The sequence below is a fragment of the Galeopterus variegatus genome, unplaced genomic scaffold (assembly GCF_000696425.1).
Source record: "Galeopterus variegatus unplaced genomic scaffold, G_variegatus-3.0.2 Scaffold419, whole genome shotgun sequence".
NCBI classification, from domain to species: domain Eukaryota; kingdom Metazoa; phylum Chordata; class Mammalia; order Dermoptera; family Cynocephalidae; genus Galeopterus; species Galeopterus variegatus.
Window position 1 is genome coordinate 338,173 of NW_007726530.1, and position 23,190 is coordinate 361,362.

The 23,190-nt window shown below is 32.3% G+C and overlaps 1 protein-coding gene across 7 annotated transcripts in view; it reads right to left on the minus strand.

The window, feature by feature from the left end:
- RIMS1 (regulating synaptic membrane exocytosis 1) overlaps positions 1 to 23,190 on the minus strand; it is a 481,216-nt gene that overhangs the window by 122,712 nt on the left and 335,314 nt on the right. For 2 of the 7 annotated variants that reach the window (XM_008568515.1, XM_008568511.1), the window contains exons 11-15: positions 22,193 to 22,264; positions 17,272 to 17,425; positions 16,200 to 16,325; positions 14,528 to 14,590; positions 9,532 to 9,621 (exon numbers count right to left, since the gene is read on the minus strand). In XM_008568515.1, coding sequence (XP_008566737.1) covers positions 9,532 to 9,621; positions 14,528 to 14,590; positions 16,200 to 16,325; positions 17,272 to 17,425; positions 22,193 to 22,264 — 505 coding nt within the window. Of the gene's footprint in view, positions 1 to 9,531; positions 9,622 to 10,507; positions 10,586 to 14,527; positions 14,591 to 16,199; positions 16,326 to 17,271; positions 17,429 to 22,192; positions 22,265 to 23,190 lie in introns of all 7 variants that reach the window. The other 5 variants (XM_008568512.1, XM_008568516.1, XM_008568518.1 and 2 more) reach the window with 4 other exon arrangements.

Here is a 23,190-nt window from a genome sequence, read left to right on the forward strand (position 1 = left end):
ATCATTTCCAGAAGAAAATTTTAAGTTCCTTGACGGCCCAGAATTTGTCTCCTTTAATCACTGTTGTGACTATAACCATCAGAATAGTGTATACAGTAGGGGTATGATAAGTGAATGAATGAGTAGCAATACAGATGTAAATTTTTACTTAATTCATAGTTATTTTAATTCTTACTTGAAAAGACTTTAAATTTGTTATAATTTTTAAATTGAAATTGTAGTCTCAGAAATTCTATCCTAGAAATCAGACAGCAGCAGCAGAAATTAATTTTAAATTCCAAATATATAACCATAAATCATATTAAGAAGTAAATGTTTAGATATTAAAACATGCCAAAGTATTCCTGAAACTGTCATGAAATTCAGTTTGTGATCTTTTCCAACATTTGTAGAGTTACATTAATTCTTTCTTAGCAACAGTAGTTTTTCTTTTAAATTGAAATCCAGAAGATATAATAATTGTTTATGAATACAGAAATTATACCATTAATAACTAAGGTTATAGTTATTCTGCTATATACACATAAACCTAAAAAAAAGAACCTGCAAGCTCATATGACTAATTGTTCTATGTCTGAGATACTCCATCTGCTTATCTACTTAATATTATCAATGCGTTGGCTGAATTTCTGCTTACACCAGAAGAGAAGCACCTTGAACACCCAAAAATCTTTTGTGACAAGACAGGAAAAAATATTTAAAGATAAGGACTACATATAACAAACAACATAAAATAAAAAAATTGGACTAACTGCAAACTGAGAAGAATAACAAAGCAATGGAAAATATACGAGTACTGTGGCACTTCTGATACATCAGCATGAAGTGGATTCAAGGCACTGATGCTATTTTTAAAAACCTACCTTGTGACTGACCTTAGCCCTTGACAATATTTTGTTTAGAAACACAATATTCATTAAATATATAAGAGCCAGTTGGTCTACTTTAAACCAAACATTTTTTAAACCTAAACTTCACCATTAACAAGCTTACATAGCAACAAAACAAGACAGTTGAGATAAAACCATCAGCCAATATAACAAAGAATAGGCTTTGTGATAAATTTTAATATACTCTAAAGCACCTGAGAATTTTCACCTATTCATAGGTAAACAAACACACTATTTAAGTATGTTTCCAGAAATTCAAAATACTGAAACAAATGCTCATCAAATAGAACTTTCACTACATTCTGACTTTACTGTATTTCAAAACTATGACATTTGCATGCTACCTTCACTTCAGTAAATATTCTGAGGTGCTTTATTAGAGTTGGATGCACTTATTGATGGAATCAGAACATATTTGTCTCTGGCTCCTGAAAAGAAGCATGTCATAACCAACATTTATCTTGCTTATCCTTCACGTGGTGGCCTACAAGCCTCTAGGAGCCACTTGTCTGTGAGGAGGAGTTGACTAGTACCTGTCATTCTCCGGAGATGCATGCTGGATTTGAATCCTGGGGCTAGGAGGTCGTCTCCTATCTAGGGAGGGGGACCATTTACCCCTGTTTGCCCAGTGAACAAGACAGGAAAAAACAGGACATTTAGTAACTCCTAAAATAAAAGAACATATGGAACAACAGGACTGGAAAAGCACCCCAAAAAGGCAAAGCATAGATTCTTTACTCCGTAATTAAATCTTCACTTTTACTTAAAAAGATAAATAAAACCCATAACTTTAGAAGTGAACAAAGAAACTATTTGGGAAGATGTTTGGAATCTATTATGTGTAATTTTGTTCCTTTAAAATGTGCTTTGTAGTGTATAAATATCTATACACGTATAAATATAAACATAACTTTAAGTTTTAAAATATGCATCCTTAAGAATCTGGCTGATGTTTAAATAAAATAGGCTTAATAAACTACCAATGCTCATTTGATACCAGGCCTTGAAATACTGGGTAGAGTGGCAAAGGTAGGGTGTGTGAATTTAATACAAACCAGGAACACAATTAAGTAGAAGTAATAAAAATGCTCTTTAGTGTGGAAACAATGACATGAAGAAATAATTCATGGAAAGGCTACCCATGAAACCTTAACAAGTTTTCTTGTCAAAACCGCAGGGCTAATTACTAAAATTTAAAAATTGTGAGTAAAAAACATTGATGAATAAAAGAAATAGATAAATGAAATTACCTTAAAAAATTCTGCTAGTCTTTATTTGCAAAAGTATCTCTCAATTGGTTACACAGTCGCTTTTTATTTCAGCATTTACAATATTTTTCATGTGATTAACAATTAAACAGTAGTTTGAAACCTTGTTCACTCTTTTGTTAAGCTATTTTCAGATTCTGTCTGTATATAATCACAAATCACAAACATCTAGTTGAAAACTGAAGAGGCAATAAGGGACTGACCAGGCCATATTTAGAAATTTTAACATGTTAGACATGAGGATTTTTGCAGGATAATTTCTCTGGATATTGGCTTTCTCAGATGCAAAAAGGGATAACTAGATGGTCTTAATTAGGACTCATTTAGGTATAGGATTTTATAATTATCCAAAGGATAACATTTCCCCAAAAATGTCATCTTTCTTGTCATTATAATTTGGTTTTCTGGATTTATTAGATCATCTGCACAAAAGCGGCAAAGGGCTGCCACCATGTAACCAGGATATCGGAGGTCAGCAGCAGGTACTCAATTCTGAAAGCCTTTTGGATGCCTTTGTTTAATCAGCCTTGGATTGACAAGCTGGGCATGATTCAAGCAGGGCTTTGAGGAAGCCATGAAGCAAGTAAAGACAATCAGTAGTGGAATTTGGGCAGAAGAGAAAACTTTGTGTCTCACACTCTTGAATGTGTTACATATTTGTAAAATAAAAACACTTTGCATTAATTTTAAATTATTTAATTATTTTAAGTTCTTTAAATGTTGGTTAATCCAACCTGAATACTTTAAAATGTTTCTTTTCACTCTACTGTCTTTTGTTCCATAAAGAAAAATATTTCCAAATTAATTGAAAAACAATTATAACTACAGTGTCTTCTACACTGAGTCATAACCAGTTGTTAAATATTACAGTGTTATTTGAAGACCCAAAAAGTGAGTTAATATTTTTATGTGGAGTAATAAGTAATAGTAACTTGAAAGGATTATGAATAACCTTGCTTCCTGAGGCAAAATTCCAGTCCTTGTGTTTATTTAAACATAAAAGTAAAGAAAAAAGTAAAGTAAAAGAAAAAAGTAAAGGTATAATTATGAAACATGCATGAAAGCCATGAAGAAGAAAGGTGTACATTTAGAAACAAGCAATTGTGAATGCAAGCTATTAAAAGGTAACTTTTGAACAAATATTTGGCAAAATACATATATATCTGTATACTCAAGGTCCTTCTGAATATGCTGATATGTAGTACCAATATAAGGAACCTGTTTGTTTTTTCCTTCATATACTGCACTTAATGAGAGCAGAATCAATTTATATACAAATTTTTGTGCTAAGAATAGACATTACTTAAGTTCTAATATCATATATGTGTAAATTTTAAATATACTAAGCACATTTTACTTGTTTTTAAAATGTGTGCAACTTCTTTCTCTTTTTCTCCTGTCACACGGAAGGACCAAAATTGTAATCTTTATCCCTTCCCTCAACGCCAGTTATTGGGAGAGACGCACAACTTCAACTTCAACTTCTATTTTCATATTACATGCTACTATGGCAGTCTAGGTGGGAGATTTTAATCATAAAGTTGAACTACAGCAGCCCTTTCTTGATTTCTCTTTCTAAACCTTTGGTTGGTTACATTTTAGTAAATTATTAGTACTTTAATATCAGGTATTCTAAATTTATTAATTCAGGAACTTCTATCTGTTCGGAGCCCACTCCTTTCATTGTGTTCCGAAGAGAAAAAAGTTCAGTCTGATGGCCAAGGAAGTATAGTGATTTTTTGTTTTGTTTTGGTTTGTTTTTTTTGACAATTGCCTCCATTATACATAGCACAGAATAAATAATAAACACTTGTGAATATTTAAGTAGATAAAAAGGATATGAAACTATAGGCTTTGTGGTAATCCAGGTAAGAAATAATGAGAACCTTAACTAAGAAAATAACAGTGATGATAGATATGAGAGAAGCCATTGATAGGCCTCAGTAAGCAGTCAAATAATTCTTATGTTATGGCATTTCCGCCCTTAGCGTTTACAAACCTTAAAGCAAATGTGTGTGTTTAAACGTGTAATAAATACACATGCTTGCATATATACACATATTTTAATGGTGCATATCCTTTGGCAGAATATGGATAAGCAGCTTAATTATCTAAAAGAAAAAGTATATGGAAAAGTAAATCTTTCATTCTATAAATAGTACAAATCAAAAATATTTCTGAGGAATTATAACTTTAGAAGACAAACCAAATGAGATAACTGATTATACAAGTATGCATTTTTATTGTCTATTTTCATTATTTCTTTTAGTCCTTTTAAAACATTTTCCACAATATTATTTTGAACTAAATTTCACTTATTTTAACTAATATACTTTGAAACAAAATTTATAATATTTACTTTGATTCAATTTACAGTTGTTGATTTTTAGGTAGGAACCTTCTTTCCTTTAGGCCTCATGTTTCCACATGGAAGGAAATTCATTCAAGTAAGCCCTTTCTTCATTGCACCCCAAGGGAGGAGGAGTAAATTACACGTGAAGTGACTTTATGTTAAAGAATCAGGCACAAGTGACTTTGTCATTTCCAAAGTCCTCTTTCCAAATCAGGCTGCCTGCAAACAGCAAACACCACAACAAACAAACCTGCAAAGCAGTGATGAGATACAAGGCCTGACCTTGTAACAGAAGCCTCTGTGGTTCAGTGAATCTGGCTGATACTGGGATTAGTTATTGTCAAGCTTACAGACATAATGCCACAGCTTCCAAATTTGTCCATCATATTTGCTCATCATATTCAGGGCGATAATTAGATCTCCCAACTTTCTAGTTCCTGGGTCTAGCTCACAATTAGACCCAAATTTGGGAATGGAAAATAGGGGATGTTTTTTAAGCCCCCAAAATTTCAAAATTGAGCATTTACTAAGTAAGAAATAATAATGCTGTCACTAGAGATGGAAAAGACAAATAAGATATGATCCCTGACCTCAAAGAAGTGTACAATAAGTGGAAGAAACAAGCGCACTACTAAGTAATATGCAATGTGTCTTAATAAAAGCATACAAAATTATGTGGACTCAGAAAGGAAAGTAAATAATTCTGACTAGCAAAAGAAAGAAAGTGTCTCTGTTTATGTGTGTGTGTTTGGGGGGGGGGGGGGAATGGGGGAAAGGGTTAAGAAAAGTTTTATAAAAGATAGAGTAGTTAATCTGCATTTTTGAAGAATGAGTAAAATTTTCAAGCAGACAACAAAGGAAGAAGGATATTTTAATTTTAATGGAAAAAAGTGGGATATCAAGTCATAAAGACTATTTTTACTAGAGCTTATGAGAAAATTGATGGGGGCAGCATTGACACTGGAACTGAAGAAGGGCTATAATCAAGGTGAGAGATCTGTTTTGGAGGAACAGATAGGATTTATTGACTCACAGAATGTGAAAGAGGAGGAGGAAGAGAGTATTTCCACATTATGTGGCTGGTTATATGTCAAAGCCATAAAATAAGAAGAAAATTTAGAAACAGGAAGTATACTGCTGTAAAGGGATGGAAGGGGAGATAATGATGTTGATTTAGACATTTTGAAATACTCAGTGTCTGGCAACCATTTAGAAATGTGTGCCTAGTACTGAGGAAAGGAGGTATGACCTGGCCAATCACAGAGGACAATTGTCTTCATATGTATTAGAGTAGGAGCCTTTGATAGAAATATAATTTAAGGGACAGACAGAATGGGGGGGCAAAAGAGGAAAACTGTGGGTTGAGCTAGGGAATACCTATCTTTGCGGGGTAGGGGAAGAAGAGAAGCCCACATAGCAGACTGTGTTATAACAGAGGCATAAGAAAACCTATGGAGGTACTTAAGAGAGGAGAGATTCAAGTGACAGTGTAGTTAACATAAAATGTTGCAAAATGCTGTTGAACAATTAGGGAGCCAGTGTAATAATCTCAGAGGAATTTCAGCATAGTGATAAAGCACTGGGGAGGAGTACAGTCAGGTTGCAGGACTTACTGGAAGGTAAAAAATGGAGGAGGTAAATACAGACTACACTTTCCCGAACCTTCATAAGGCTATGATTGCTATGAAAGGTCAAGAATGGAGACAAAGCATCCAAGAAAATTTACTGTTCTACAGTGGCTCTAAGAATCAATGCTTTTGAACATTTAAGCAATAAATTGTTTTAAAATCTGGGAAAGGAAAGTTTAATAACAGCCTGTAACTCACTCCTTCCCAATCCGAGAAGCAAGGGGAATCTCTTATTATCTAAGAGATTATCTCTCAGTGTAAATAAACCCAAAATTTCTTGACTTATGAGGCATGACTGAATTGGGGTAATTCACAGACTTATGGTAATCTATAAGCATTTTTGCCTATTTGTATAATCAACAGAATATAAAATGGAGGCTCCTAAACTAAACAGTGCTTTTACGTGCATTACTCAAAACTCATCTGTTAACCTGGGCCAAACCATCAAATAAGGGAGAGGAGGTAAATCTGATGGTTTCCAACTCCTTTAGGAAAAGAATGCTGGTCCTTTATCTTTTGAATCATTAAGTAAAGTATGGTATAAGGTCTGAGTACAGAGTATGCTTTGACAACTTCATCCTTTATGTTAACACAAAATTTAATTTGTTTAAAAACATAGTGAAAATATTTCAGCAGATGACATTAAATTGGTTGGAACAGCATACAAATGTTAGAAGGTTAGAATCATCAAATCATTTCACCTTCATAAGGATGTGGAAACTTGATACTATCTTAAAAATATGAAACTAAGTTTTTGTTTTTTTTTTCCTTTTTGTCTTTTTTTGTGACCGGTAACGGGATCGCAACCCTCAGTGTTGTGCCCGTACCGCGACTGGCAACGGGATCGCAACCCTCAGTGTTGGGCCCACACCGCGCTCAACCTGTGAGCGGACCGGTCTGTATATGGGATCCAAACCCTCGGCAGGAGCGCCGCCACACTCCCAAGTGCCGCACTCTACCGAGTGCGCCACCAGGCTGGCCCTGAAACTAAGTTTTAAAAAGTTTTTCTCTAACATTTTATCCATGCATGATTAGGCATTAATATAATAAAGTTGATGGGCAGTTATATAAATTATGCAGCCTGGAAAACCCTTTAAGCCTCCCTCTTCCTACTCTCTGCATATTCTGCTTGGGGACTTCAGATGCATTCTCCAAAGAGAACAAAGTTACAACTTTTGATATTGTTATGTTCTGCTTCAAAGGTGCTTATAGGTATGTGCACAAAAGGATATTTGCAGTCCCTATTCTCCAAACTAATAAGCATCTACAACTTCTGTAATTTACTTAATGAAAACTTATCTCACTTTATTTTCTTCTTGATAACAAAATGACCCCACAAAATTAAGGATTATTGATAATAGTAATCCATATCTCCTTGATCTTTTTAATGGAAAAAAAAATTTATTCATTATAAAATGAATGTTTAATCATTTTTTTTCTTCTATTTAAAGTAAGTATACTCACTTGGATTTCACAACAACCTGTGTAATAACTGTGGTGAGGTTATATAAGGGTACTTCAAAAAGTCTGTAGAAAAACTGAATTAAAAGGTAATACTAATCTTTCCACGAACTTTTTGCAGATCCCTCATAAGTCTACAGGTGGGCCTGTATTAACGGTAGTATCTGAGAGATTAAAGTCATCAACATACAGATATGTGAAATCTGTGGCTTCAGAGTCACAAGGGAACAGATAGGCTTCATCATAAGAATAGACCTATTCTGTCCAATACAGTAGCCATAAGCCACATGAAGCTATTGGGCACTGGAATGTGGCTAGTCCAAATTGAGATGTGCTGTTAAGTACAAAATACACTTAATACATATGACTTACTATGAAAAAGTGAGTGTAAAATATCTAATAATAGTTTTTATATTAATGACATGTTAAAATGATAATATTTGGGATATATTGGGTTAAAGTATTAAAATTAATTTCATCTTTTTAATATGGCTACTACAAAATTTAAAAGTACACATGTGCTTACATTATACTTCTATCAGACAGCACTGATCTAGATGACATTAAAAATGTTAGGATGGTGTTACAGTCAGAAGATTCGGCTGACTCGGGAAATTATATCCGTGTTTTAATACTAACAAGAAACATATAAGGAAATAATAACAACTAAAAAATTTTTTCAATTATTTCTATTTTTTAATTATTTTTGTAGGGTGACGTATGATAAAAGAGAATAATAAAACAATTTCAACTGTGATTTTAGAAGAGTCTATAGTCATTTCAACTAAAATTTCTGTTACAAATGTAAAAAAAAATCCAAAATCCAAAATATAAATTAAATTTCATTTGTTTCTATTACAAATATAAAAGAATACAAAGTAAAAATGTAGAGTTTTAGTAGAATCTTACAAAGACACTAAGAAAAGGGTATGTACCCCTGTACCTATTGTTCAATTCCAGAAATTAATATCTCATCAATAAGTGAATCAGACAAGAAAGATTGCTAAAGAAAAGCTTTAAGCAGCCTCTGAAGAAGAAGTGGGCTATGTTAGTACAACTAAATATTTTTCTTCAGGATTTGTAAAAAGGTAGTATGCAAATTTCCTCTTAATGACTTTGAATTAAAAAGATAGCAATTATAACCAAGACTATCAATTATAACTAAGCTTGCTGGAATAGAAAGTTCCCTCACAATGGAGAAAATAGATGCTTACAATTATGAGACAGTGTAACACATAATCACTGAATGCATTTGAACAAAATCAGAATTACTTATTAATCAATTAAAATTTTTAAGCAAAATTAAGTGTGCATATATATATATATTATGTGTATTTATGTTGTAAGGCATCAGGAATTCTATTATTAACATACTATTTTTTTGTTTTCAAATATAATTTAATGCAAAACATGACCTATATATATCAAAGAGTAGGCTGATTAAAAAATGAATACAGATGCACAAAGGAAGTATTCTATTTAAACTGAATTCCTATTTGAGTTTATGGAAGACTGTATTTAAGCCTATCAATACTACTTATCAATAAAACTCACAGGAAAGTGATCCTCCCCTTTGGATAACTCACTAGACCTTATAACATTATCAGCATACTGAAGATTCCCTGGGTATAAATAAAAAAATTGAACAGCAACAAAAGGAGAGAAGCAGCAGCCAGAAGCAGTTACAAATTACATCACACCATTTGCAACAACATTCATAGAAATATGTGTATGTGCACCGTTGGGGTTATCCACATACCCATATCTCTACATAGACATGTATAATAAGGGAGGGGGAAATGTAGACAGTTAGCAAAGTGAACGTGAATGAATAAACCTGTGAGACTCACATGAAACAAACAAAAGTATTGGAAAAAATAAAAACCCACTAGTACAAATGACAAGAAATTAAGAAAGTCTTTATTTTATACCTTTCTCGTTCTGGTGAATGCAAACTAGTATCTGGTCTCAAGCAGTTGGTACTAGCACTCCTAGCCCTGTCAAGGGAGGGCTGCAGTTCACTAGTGCCAGTGCATTGCATCCAGTGGTAGAAGAGAAAGACAAAGAAAACAAAGAAAGGAAGACCATGTTAGAGAGTAAAGCATAAAGCAATGTCCCCTTTACATAAAATGTAGAATCACTGTGATTCAGTTCATAAGGGTGTGAGAGAGCTGACAGGATGACAGTGCATAATTTTGTTTAGAAAATGAAACTAAACAAAGATTATGCTTAAGTTTCTTTGCATATTTTTTTAAAAGGGTCTCAGACTGAAAAATGAGAATAAATCACACCTACTTATGAAAAAACTGGATACAGGAAGCACTAAAACAAAATGCCTAAAACTCCATTACCAAGAAACATATGCCACACCAAAACAAAATGAAGGACATCAGAGGAGAAATAATTGTACAACTCAGCTTTGTTGGTTCACAACACTAGACAAGGGAATTGGAAGATATCACTTCCAGATGTTCTTACCTAACCATTATTTCATCAGTAAATCTCAATACTCTTGAGTTAAAGCATTCATGACGAAGGGAAATGTCCTGTCTAGTCACCGAGTTGGTCTTAGTATGTACAGGCAGAATTGAGCTTCACGAATTAAAATTATCCAAAAATAAAATAAAATTAATTATCAAAATTAAAATCAACAAGTAATACAACAAATAAACAACAAAAAAACCCCAGAATTCTGATATTTGAGTTAGTGGATTACATTTAGAGTTATTCTAGAATTAATAAGTTTTGTACTTAAAAAGATTTTTAGATATCATCAATTTAATTTTTCTCATGGTATAATTAATTTCAAAAGGAAATAATGCTTCATGAGAATGTAAATTTTCTATTTTTACTAGGCAAGGGATTAGGGATTAGTTAATAACTGGGACTCACTGTTATGGCGCTTACCTGTAAATATTCCAGTGAGAACCATTCTGTAATAAAGGCATCTTGGGTGGTAATGTTTTATAGTGCCTAACAAGATGTCTGGAACATGGCAACACAAACATGCAGGAAACAGAAAAATATATATGAAGCAAATTTTGCTAGGATATTAGTAGAGTAAGAGGGCCAAACAGCTACCCAGCTAGATCTTTTGTGTTTTTTCTTAGAAGAACCTCAATAATTACTTGAAGGCAGGAAGAGAATTATTTAAATATGAAATCATAGATATCTGACTCCATAATTAAGATAAATACTCAAAGTTATAATTTAATTACTTTAATTAGAAAAAATACCTGCTAATCAAACTGTAAATCACTATTTATCAATATTTAAATTTACTATTTAATCCCTGATTTAACGTTACGTCTCCTTCTATGAAGTAAACAACTTATAGCTACAACTACAAATCAAGTAATTTATGTGACTGGGAGTTAAAATATGACTAAAAGAGTTAATATAACAAACAAAGAGTTGACCAGCATTACAGAGACAAGGTTGGTCATGGTCCTGGATTGCAGTAAGGAAAAGAAAGAGCAAAAGGCCAAAAAGTGATTGCAGAAGAGCAAGTTCTTTCTATTTATCAGCTTCTGAATCCAAATCTAACCACAAGTAAAATTCACCATTTGAAATTGGGTGAGATGGGCATTAGATGCAAACCAGAATATAAATTTTGAATTGGCAGAAAATGGCAGAAACAAGGGCCAACTTTACCTGAATTCCTTTAAAATCTATGAGGGCTTCTAGAATGTCTGTGCCACGAAGGGCAAATTCTGTCCAGTAAATTAATTAATTTTTGATAACTTAATAATTTTCTACAAGTTTAATTGCTGATTATGAAAATCATCACCCATTTCAGTTACATTAAAGTATAATAAACACGGAAGAGAATAAACATTTACTGAGGACATACTGAACATAAAACACCCCACTGGTTTAATTATGTTTATACTAATGGTCAAATAAAAGGAAATCCCTTAAAGCTTCAGTTTAAAATACACTACAGTATCATTTTCAAGAACAAATTGAAGACAAATTTTACTGAAACCAAGGATTCAGGCTGCTTTTATAGACAATAGCATCTTCTTTTTGACCTCTATGCCTTAGGCAGATTCCTTTAGTAACAGGTTGCTGTATAACTTTTGTAAGCAATTGCTTCAAAAGTGATTTTTTTTCAGGACCATTCTAACAGGGATCAACACAGAAAGGGAAACAGAATGAAAAACAACATGAAATTTATAGTCTGATTGTCTAGTTTCCTGCCTTGGTTTTGCCACTTATTGGCTATGACCTGAATTAATCAGGTCAAGTCCTTAAGCCTGTTTCTACATCTATGAAATGGGAGAAATAACATCTACCTAACATGGGTTCTGTAAGAAATAAATGAGATAACATGTATAAAGAAGTATCTAGGACATAGCAAAGCAGCTACAGCATATTCTGTTTACTGCCACTTCCTCAGGACATGTTTTATTAAAAAACGGTTTGATGATTAAATTATTTGGGGGAATGGATTAAATGACATAAGACGGATTTCTTTAGTGCATGACTTTAATATATTGTGCATATTAAATCTCCAGGGAGGGACTTTAATTTGAAAGTTTCCAAAATCTATTAGACTCACAAACTCTTTTATTGGTGGAACGTCTCACAGTACTAATTGTTATAACATATTTTTGGAAAAACTAGTTTAGTGGGAAAATGCCAAATACACCTGATTTCGAATTCTTGCTCTGTTATTTATCAAATTAAACTTTCTTAGTATTTTTCCTCATCTGTAAAGTGAGAATAACAACATTCATGTAATATAACTACTGTTAGAAAATTGATTAAAGTACATTAAATACTTAGTACTGTGCCTGGTACTCAATAAAGTTATTTTCCTTATGTTTACTGAAGAGTAGTAAATACTCAGATTTTATTTTTAAAAGTCCTAAGTGAATGTGATATTATGTATTTTGAAAGCTTTGATTAAGATTTCAGCCATAGGTAGTTATATTAGTAATAAATTTCTGTAATTTATCTGAAACCAAACTACATCGATATATCCTATAGTTATTTATACGTACACATCTGGATATATATATATATACTTATATTTGAACTCATGTTTTCTCTGTCTCCATACTTTCAGCATTACACATTAGGGAATAGAAGAAAGAGAAATTTTGAAAATTTGGGAATAAAATTATAGTTGTTACAATTATAGTTGTAATTTTAAAAAGTGAGACAATTACTGCTACCATAAAAAATATCAGGAAGAAAGAGGAAAGAGAAGACAGTGAGACATGTTTTAGATTTACATATATGGCTAGCTATGCTTCCACTTCTCATGTTATTGTAACAGTATCAGAAACAGGACTTGATCTGCCTCAGCTAAACATTCATCTATTGTTAAATTATATAATTATTTTCCCAAATCAGGAAATACAAAGTTAACATTCTGATTCTATCTATTAAACAGGATATACGGAGTTCAGAATTACTAACAAAGCATCAATCTTAAGGATAAGATTGTATGAAATGATACAACTAGTAGTATATCATATTTTTCATATCCTGATATTTCACCTTCACAAGTACAAAATAAGGGAAAGAAAAATATATGTTCAATTATTCTACTTAGACTACTGGTGTGAGTATCCTAGAAATACTCACACACTGGGTGGCAGAACACACCAGGTATCTTAATAAATATAAAGAGTTTGTACGTGTGTGTGTCTTTTTTTTCTTTAACAGTTGTAGTCACATCAAAAGACTATGAGGAAACTTCCAGATTTAGTAAACAAACCATTCCTATCAACAAACTATTTGTCAGGAAGAAGAACTAATAATAAGCCTGGTAAGTTAGGCATTATAAAACATTTGAATTGATTTTTATAATATTTATGATTTCATATTTTTTTCCTTAGTTGGCAAGCAAAACTAATATTTCCTCGTTTTTCTTGTGTCACTCCAAGTAAACATGGCAGTAATTGCAAGTAGAATAATTTTAGACATAAAAGTTAAAACAATTCTTATTAGCCCAATCATGTTTGCATTATTGAGCAGAGACACATGTTTCATCTGGACACAATGAATCCTGCATTTGTCTTTGTATCCCAAGTACACAGTTATACCTCTTTCCTCCTCTCTCTTCTTATTGGCTAAAGTATTTGAAAGAGTTCATGTGTTGGTTTTTTTCATTGACTTACTACTTCTACTAACTTCATATTAACAACAAATATTTACAAACTGTTTTCTATGAATAATCTGTAAGAAGTTTTACTGTGAATATGAAATTCAAGATGTAATGAAATTAACATAAAGCATCAGATTCTAAGCTCCAATTCAGAGGCAAATATTAGATTACTTTTTCCTCATCTCTAAAGAGGTATCATATTGTTACATGACTATGGGAAAGTTTGTATTGCAGCATTTCTGAACTGAGCAGGGAGGGGATGGGAAGTTAACAAGTCAAATATTCTCACTCTATCAAGAAGGAAGCTGAAGCCCAGCAATTAAAAATGAACTGGTAAACATTTTATTAAAAGCAAATAAAATATGAACAATAGACTCCAAAAGGAAATTTAAAAAGGCTAAAACAGGAAAACTACAATAATGAAAACAATTACGCTGCCATGCAAAAAAGATCAGACCTCTTGTGACTAGACAGGTATGTGTATGGGGAGATGGAGGTGCTCAGTGTGAGCATTTAGAATTTTAATCGCAGAAGCTGGTTCCTCAGTTTTAGTGATGTGAAAACAGTTCCACAGAAGCTCATCAGTTTCTGAATTTTGAATAGAGAACAAAAGAATCTGCTTGGATCAGAATTAAAATATATTTGGAAACTTTTCCATAACCCCCACATGAAACAAAACAAATTTTGAATCCTTGGGAAATTTATTTTACCTATTGTAATAATACCACTAAGGGAGAGACAAAAGAATAGTCGAATGGAAAGAATGTCATCACACACAGTCACCATTACCAAATCCCTGTATTTACCTGGTTGTATGTAGGCATTCTGCACTTCGTCCTCGTTTTGCTCTGGGCAGCATAAGAAGCTCACTGCACAGACAGGATGGGTGGTGAGTGAAACAGATAAATTATGAGGCATTAAATGATGTGGGTTATGCCAATGGTATGCCAATGAAAACACGAAAAAGGAAGAACCAGATTGTCTGCACTAGCATATTTGCTTGAGAGGTTAAACAAAAATAAACATGACAGCATTTCAAAAATTTAAACAATAAAGTACAAACATTATGGTCAAACTCCTAGCTGTTGCTGATTTGATATTGTATTTTGCAATAATTTTACAAAATATTCAAACAAAACAAAAATAAACCTTCCCCAAATAAGATATAGAAATCTATTTCCAATTACAGACACTTGAATACTTAAAAAATACTATAAATTTGGCCCTTTTGATACTAATGGGAACCCTAAAAGCTTTTATTTCTTTTTAGCAACTTAAAGCATGATAGTTTTCTTGGTGTTTATAGCCACTGAAAATGCTATATCATAGATGTTTCTTTTTAACCTACTAAGAATATACTTGATTAGAATTTTTCAATTTTAAAAGGAATACTTTTTCTATATCCAAATTAATTTCACTATATTGATTTCTCTGGTCAAACAGCCCTTTGTTTTCCCTCCTTGCCTAAATTCACAGTGGCCCAAATGAATGTTGACAAAGTGGCCCTCAACTCAATTTAAGCCCAGCAGTCTGGAATCCTATTCCTCAGAGCAGATCCCAGTCCCAGTACCCATTGTGACTCCACTCTTGAAGGACCTGGCACTACTTCCCACAGTAGGATGACAATTAGGTAGGTAAGAAGCTCTACTTGGGTCCTGTGTCCTCGACTCAATGGCAAAATATCATTCAGCACCACTATCATTTCCCTACTCCACACTGAAATTTTCTCCACATCAAAAAGCCAGAAGAGAATATTTAACAAGGTGGGTATTAGTCAACCTTAAATCAGATCCTGAGCTTGTGGTCAGGCTAATTGTACAGGTATATGGTTACTCTAAGAAGAAGGTTTGTGGGCATGTAGAATAGTAGATTTGTAATGTAGATTTATAGTAACTGTTTCCATGAAATATTTGTTCATAAATAAATGCAGAACTGAACTCAAGTGCACAGCCATATAAGAAAGAATCCATCTCAATATTTTGCATTTTATAGCTATTTTATGGAAAAACATTTAATAAAAAAAATTATTATTGAAGTTCTCACAAAAACTCTGCAATACTGTCTTTCAGATGACCCATATCCAAAATGTTCTTAATTACAAAAAATATAATTTTATAATTATATAAATGGCATCCCAAACACTGTGACACACCAAAATAAAATACTTGAAAATTGCTTACATAGGCTCCCTTCTATAATTTAGGTCAGTATCTAAGTCAACAATAAGTTATAACTTTCAAACTGGCGAAAGATAAACTTTGATTTTGTAAAACAATGCATATAACAATACAATGTTAGCTAAATATTTCTTAGAGTTGCATTTCTATTAGAATATCTTAACAATTGTTCCTTGAGAGAAGTTCAGTTTTGAGAGATGAAATACTTTTACTCTCTAATATACTGTGCCAGGATATCTGTGTATATTAAAATAGAACTAAGAAAAATTCATAATGTTGAGATCATCATTTGGACAAGTACCTGTCTTGTTCCAATAAATATTGACTATCCACATCTCTGGATCTACGATCAACTGGACTTCGGGAGGCATCATGGTGTCTGGTTGGAGAACGTGACCTTCTTGTTGGATGAATTTCATCTAAACTCCTAAAATGATTACAAGCATTCATATGTGTCATTGTATTATCTTCCCAAAAGAGGTAGAGACATTAAGGGGAAAGAATAGATAGTAACTTGTAAATAACTGACATGACTTGAAAAGTGTTGGCATCACAAACAAAACCTATTTTATCAGTGAGTTAAGAGTATTTATTCCCAATGGGCATTTTGCCTGTGCTGCTGTTCTTAAATCTTCTTTTGCACCTCTATCAAAAAAGGACCCCAATTTTCATCTGCATATTTAATTGCAATTTCAGAAGTATATTTCAGAATAATATGAAAGAGATCACTATATTATCTGTTTTACTTACTTTTCCAAGCATTTAAAGTGCTTCAAAGAGACAATCCTAAATCTCTTAAAAATACATTCTCTTATCCTTATCCTCTTTGTCACTTCTTTCTACAGTTCTGATTCACTGTCATACAATTTCTCCTAATAGGTTAGCAGGAAATTGGTAAAGAGTCACCAAAAATGATTATATTGTTTAATGCTGAATATACTAATTATCCTGATTTAAGCATCACATATTTCACACAAGTACTGATATATATTCAACACAGTACCCCACAGATATGTACAATCAATTATGTTTCAAAAAAAAAATTCATTACCATCTATATTCAGAAAAACAAAACAAAACACACACACACACAGTTTCTCCTAACAGCAGAGAAAACTAGCAACAGAATACAAGACAGTTATTCAAAAACTACTCTTGGGACACAGTATTTTGCCACTCCCTGTGGAATTTCTTGAGATTAAAGAACATGGGTTGGGTAAAAAATAAAAAAGCATTTTGCCTAAAATGACTCTGCAAAAAATAACTTGATCGACCAAACCATTATTTCACTTCAGTTAGAATCTTGTGTCAATTTACACTGAGTTGGAATAAAAAAGCAGAGTAAGGGACACTGAGCCCATTTCAAAGCCTACCTCTGTAATGGCACATTTGGTAAACGTGAACGTGGCCTTCCCTGATCATCGCCGCGATGAGGAGATACCGATCGTGAGCGGTGGTGAGTTGTTCTTTGCTGTTCTGGCACAGTTAATGTTGTAGATTTACTTTCTCTAGCACAAGACCTATAACCTACTGGCAAGAGTACACACAAAAAAATTAAGTAAGTATTCTACAATGCAAACATTAACGTGGGGCTATCAAATTGTATTAAAGCAGCCATTGACCTATTACGATTAAATGTCATGCAATCAGTATTATTAGCTTTATCTTCAAAAATATTAAGTACTCGTACACGGAATGTAACATATACATGCATAAGAACGTGGTACAGGTTGGCTCAAAGGTACCATGAAGATAGTGAATGTGAATATGACAGTTGATATTTCAGACATGATGAGTTGGGATACTATTTTAATTTAAAGAATGAATGAGTTAGTGACCTTTATACAATACAAATCAAACATCTGACAGTGAACTATAGTTAATATACAATCGATGCTTAGAAATTTGGTGTCTCTTCAAATTTAAATAAATTCTTTATTTGAATTTTTCTTCTAAAGGATGAATTATTATAGTTGAATTGCAGATGATCTTGCTAATAAGAAAATGAAAATGATAATATACCAATTTTAACTAACAAAGAAGAGAGCAGATCTTATCTATTATAAATAATGGTTATGAATTTTGCAAACCACAGATATACTGCAATTTACAAATGTAAATAGTGTATGAGAGGAGATGACTATGGAAAAAATGCAGAGAAAATTAACCCTCCCAAAGAACCAATCATCAAATCTACTCTAGACATCTGAAACTATTCCATAATTATGAATTACTAGTGTAATTAAGTTAATACAGTTAATATAATTGCAATTAAAAATAATTTTAACAGCCATTTCTCCCTTGAAGTAAAAAAAGAAAAAAATTTATCTCTGATTTGGTTAGAATGAAACAGCCATCTCTAATCCATAACAGTTTAGTGTTTAAAATTTTTTTCACATGAGTGATTGCTTTCCATTATTGTAAGGAAAAGAAAAAAATTGTGTGGCCAAAGGAAAAAAAAATTATATTTACAACTACATAAAATGTACATAAACCTTGAAAACATTAAATTTAACCGGGCAGCTCAAACTCTCATTCACTTATTACTTGATGACTACTGCGTTATTTTTAAAACCGGGCAGCTCAAACTCTCATTCACTTATTACTTGATGACTACTGCGTTATTTTTAAAATATGCCATGAAACATCATTATTCCCCAGCAGTTTATTTGTTGTGGGTGCATGATTTCATGACTAAATTTAAAGTATGTGGAAGGTCTTTAGACATTCATAAAGTGCAATTTGACAATATTGAGACCAAAGAAGCTCAACCATTTTGTCACTCTGTAAAAACATCAGTTTAATGACCAAAAATAATAACCATAAATGATATAATTTATAATTTTATATAGTTTTGGTCTGTTATCAATTAATAGTAATTAAGCTCTAGAGTTTTGTGTAAAAAAAGTTGTTTTTCAGATGTACAAATTCTATAATTAAGTCTTGAAAGAGACCAACTAAAACAACATGTAGTTAATATACTTCATCATAGCTCATTATTAAAAAATGGTGGTTGTGGGCCGGCCCGGTGGCGCACTGGAGAGTGCGCCGCTTGGGAGCGCAGCGGCACTCCCGCCGAGGGTTTGGATCCCATGTGGAGACTGGTTCCCGCTCACTGGCTGAGCGTGGTGTGGGCGCAACACCGAGGGTTGAGATCCCATTACCAGTAAGTAAAAAGGACAAAAAAGGAAAAAAAAAAATGGTGGTTGTTTCTAAAGAAAATTAATCCAAGATTTGAATTACCAAAATATTTTAAATTATCATTCGGTATCAATTATAGAACAATTATGGATGGGCAATATTGAATTGGGAGCACCATTTTAAGATTCCAATGAATATTTAAGGCATATATACACATTTTCTATGAAATAAATTTTGGAGAGTTTTGGAATCTTGTGTTAAACATGTGCATTTAATTTTTTCTTGACTTCTATTTTATAAAGAAATTAATGCCTCTTTTATCTTATTATCAAGAAGGGAGTTTAGGGAAACAAGTGATATCCTAAAACTTTTTATATATTAACAACTTTTAGTGTAACTTTTTCTAGAATTCGCTAGAAAGTTCCAAATTTATAAAGATAGTATACTTTTATAAGATAGTATATTTATAAAGATAGTATAAAGGTAGTTCCATGAATAATATTTTGGTAACTCAAAGTCATTACGAATGTCATTTATGCTGTAATACTCAACGTTTAACTTTTGACTCTTATTAAATGATCTCAGATAAACATGCATTTATAGTTCTTTGCTTTGTATAATTTGCTTTTCTTCATGTTATGTTTAACTTATTGTGGATAACATGTACTCCACCTTTGAGAAGCCACGAACTGCTATTTCACACTCATCTCAATGCTTTAGTTGCCTCACAGTTAGAGATTAGAGATTTTTTTTCCATTTTCTGAATTTGCAATAATGCTCTGAAAAGTTGAGGATGCCAGACGACTTGCCTCAGATGAGGGCATTATGTATATAGTTATTTTATTATTCTTAAGCAGCTAAAATTATTTATTTTAAATAACAATAAGGCTATAACTGTAAAGTTAATAAAATGCAGCTCTGGCAGTCTCAATTTGAGTTTTCAGAACCTGCTCTATTTCCCTAAGCATGTCTAACAAAAGCAAAGAATTCTGTATCCTAGAAAAGCCACAGTATTAAAAAGCTTAAGATTTAGCTGTGGTAGAACATTTTGAATTAAGTTTTTAAACTTCTTCAGGGCACACACAACCGGGAAATTTACTAAGTACATTAAACATATGTAGAACTGGCATCCACATCAAAACAAATTGTCTCTTCATGCTGGGCACTAGAAATAAAAAAACGAATTTGTAACCAACCTCTAAAAGTATATGAGAATGCACTGTGGTTGTTTAACTTATCCCCTCACTTTATTTCAACTTCTTGCCCTTATTTTACCAATGCCTCATCTTTCCTCTTTATTTCAAATGTATTGTATATAACTATATGACTTGCTATATTATATTTGCCACATATTTATATCTTTAGAAGCCACCATATATCCATATATTGGATCAATGAAGAATGTATCTGAAAATGTAAATGAACAGTATGATCCCATTTATTAATTTATGAAGACCTTTGAAACATAAATTATTATTTATTGGTTATGTAAGTTACTACTTACATTCTATTAGAAGTTTGGCTCATTACATTTTTAAGTGCTAAATAAAAATTAACAATACTATTTGAAGGGACAATTGAACACTGCTCTGTATGATAAATAGATTACATATGTTTACAAATACAATGAGGGTTATGGTATATTTCAGTATAGAATGTAGTTTAGAATGTAGTTTAGAATTCAGTGTGCTTTGGTGTTGCCTAAGCACTAATTCCATCTATACTGGATCTCATTACTCTCATTTTGACTTCTCAAAAGCCATTATCCATGTAAATCTCTCAAAGAAAGAGAAAGAAACTCATTATTTTAGTATGTATTTCATTGGCCATTTATTCATTCATTCATTTATTCGCTGTCCTGCCTCATCATAAAAAATATAAAAGTTTAGGAGAATAAAATGTGGGAACAACCCACAGAAGTAAATTCTATTTAGATAAGTTCATAATGACGACATTAAGGCTGATTAAGGCAAATATGAAATGCTATCCACTGTTACCCACTATTCAAAATTCTTACTGATACTGGTATCAGAGATTAATATTTAAGTACATAGATGTGCGTGGGAATAGATTTATGTTATATAAATAACAATATTTGCTACTTTTATAGTGATTAAATACTATATTTTCTCTGAACTATAAGGAGCAAATGAAATCTGATTTTAAAGAATTTTCCATAATTCTCTAATTTTAATAAAGTTGTATGTATCTCTCCAAATTGTGAACTTAGTCACTTGTGTGAAACCTATTGTTTTTACCAAAATCACTGCCTTCAAATTAAGTACATGCCCATCTGAGAAGACAAATAAATTATAAGGACATATGTGAATACTGTCCTAAAAAAACTGCCTTTAATAATTCAAATTTATATGTGCCAAGATTGTCTCTTTAATTTCTTATATGAATATTTAATTCCCCTTCATTAGTAAATCAAAGAAGTAGTATAGGATTAGTGCCAAGAAAGAATGCCTTTACTACTTAAATTTACACATTTCCCTGATAAAAGTCAGATGAAAAACATAGATTTGAACGGTACAAAATCACAAAGATTTGACGAACTTATACAATGACAAAAAAGATGTTGACTTCAAATGAGTATAAAATCTTTCTAAAGCATTTTCTCATTTTAAAACATACATACACATTCTAGGTATAACCAGTGATAAACACATCACAAAAGCATTAAAGTTTACAGCCATGCCACATGCAATTTAAAATCCTGCCATGCACTTTCTCAGTATATTCCATGGAAGGCTACATTATTTTCAGAAATGGAGGAAGAAAAATCATAGAAATAAAATATAGAATACAGGAGAATGAAATTTTTATTTAATAAAATTAACCATATCCTTTCAAAATGAAATTTATCTTTTCACTTATGCTCAGAGCATTGTGAAATAATGATTTGTTTCACCTTGCTAACCATGCTTCTAAGGGAGAACCTGACTAAATTAAATAAGTGGGGATGCTAATTAATAGATAGTAGTCCATTTTAAACTTTTGTAACAATTTGAAACACAGTCACCATGGAATAATATAAAACTGATTTCTCTGTGCTATCTCCAATTCAGTAACCCAAAGAACTCTGGAAGTTGACAGTGAAGACAAGCAAAGCAGCACAGTGAAGCAGAGCCATGCTCTTCACCCACGCACCTGGAGGAACTACTCCAATACCATCATCAACCTCATAATCTGAGATGTCACTATCACTGATTCGCTGAGATCCTGTACAACAGTAAGGCAAAGAGATACCTCTGTGTCTGGTTGGTTTATGAAAGGTAAAGAACATGTTCAAATTCTTTTACAAAGCTAATTACATTACTACTCAATTCCTTTGAATAAGAATAATACAAAGTAAACACTGAGCTGATTTTTAAAGGAATGATTATTCTCTAAGGATAATGTTTTCTCAGTATTTCCTTCTTATAACATTACACTGAAGACATACAGAAACAAGGGGAATTTATAGAATAAGATTTTGACTTTTCAAATTATTCTTAATTAAAATATTATACTGAAAGCCTATAGAAAATCATACACAGTACAGTTTTCTTCTACGTAATTAAGTGCCTTCCTCTGCATTCCAGAGAGGTTGGGGCTGAGTGGAAAGGTTCAAAGAAACCTTTCTTAGCTGGAGCTCTCTTGAGCTCATATCATTGGGGCACTTTATAAAATATTTATGTTTGGCTTCCAAAATTAGCCATTAGACTGCATTAAATACTAATTTTGAGGAATACTAATTGATCAGGGAAGCAATAACATGAAATATTGAATTATATGAGAAAAAGAATTTGGTTCCAGATTACCAAAATGAGTCTGCTAAGTTTCAGTTGTTAAATTAGAGATTTGGTCATAATTCAAAAATTACTGGATATGTACAGAAAAACTAGTTTCTCTCAATTATCAGATAAATAACAATAAACATACTTTCCATTGTTTTTTAAAAAAATATTTTTTATAAATAGTAACACTGAAAGTGCCCATGAACTATAAAGTTATTAAGACCTTACAAGGAGCAACCCATCATTAATGATGGAAATTATTCTATCAAGCAGTCAACAACTCTATCAGTCCTGCGTAAGAATTGTAATTCAGTTTTTCAACTTTCAGCTCTGGAATTACTCTACTATGTTATCTGCAATGTGACAATG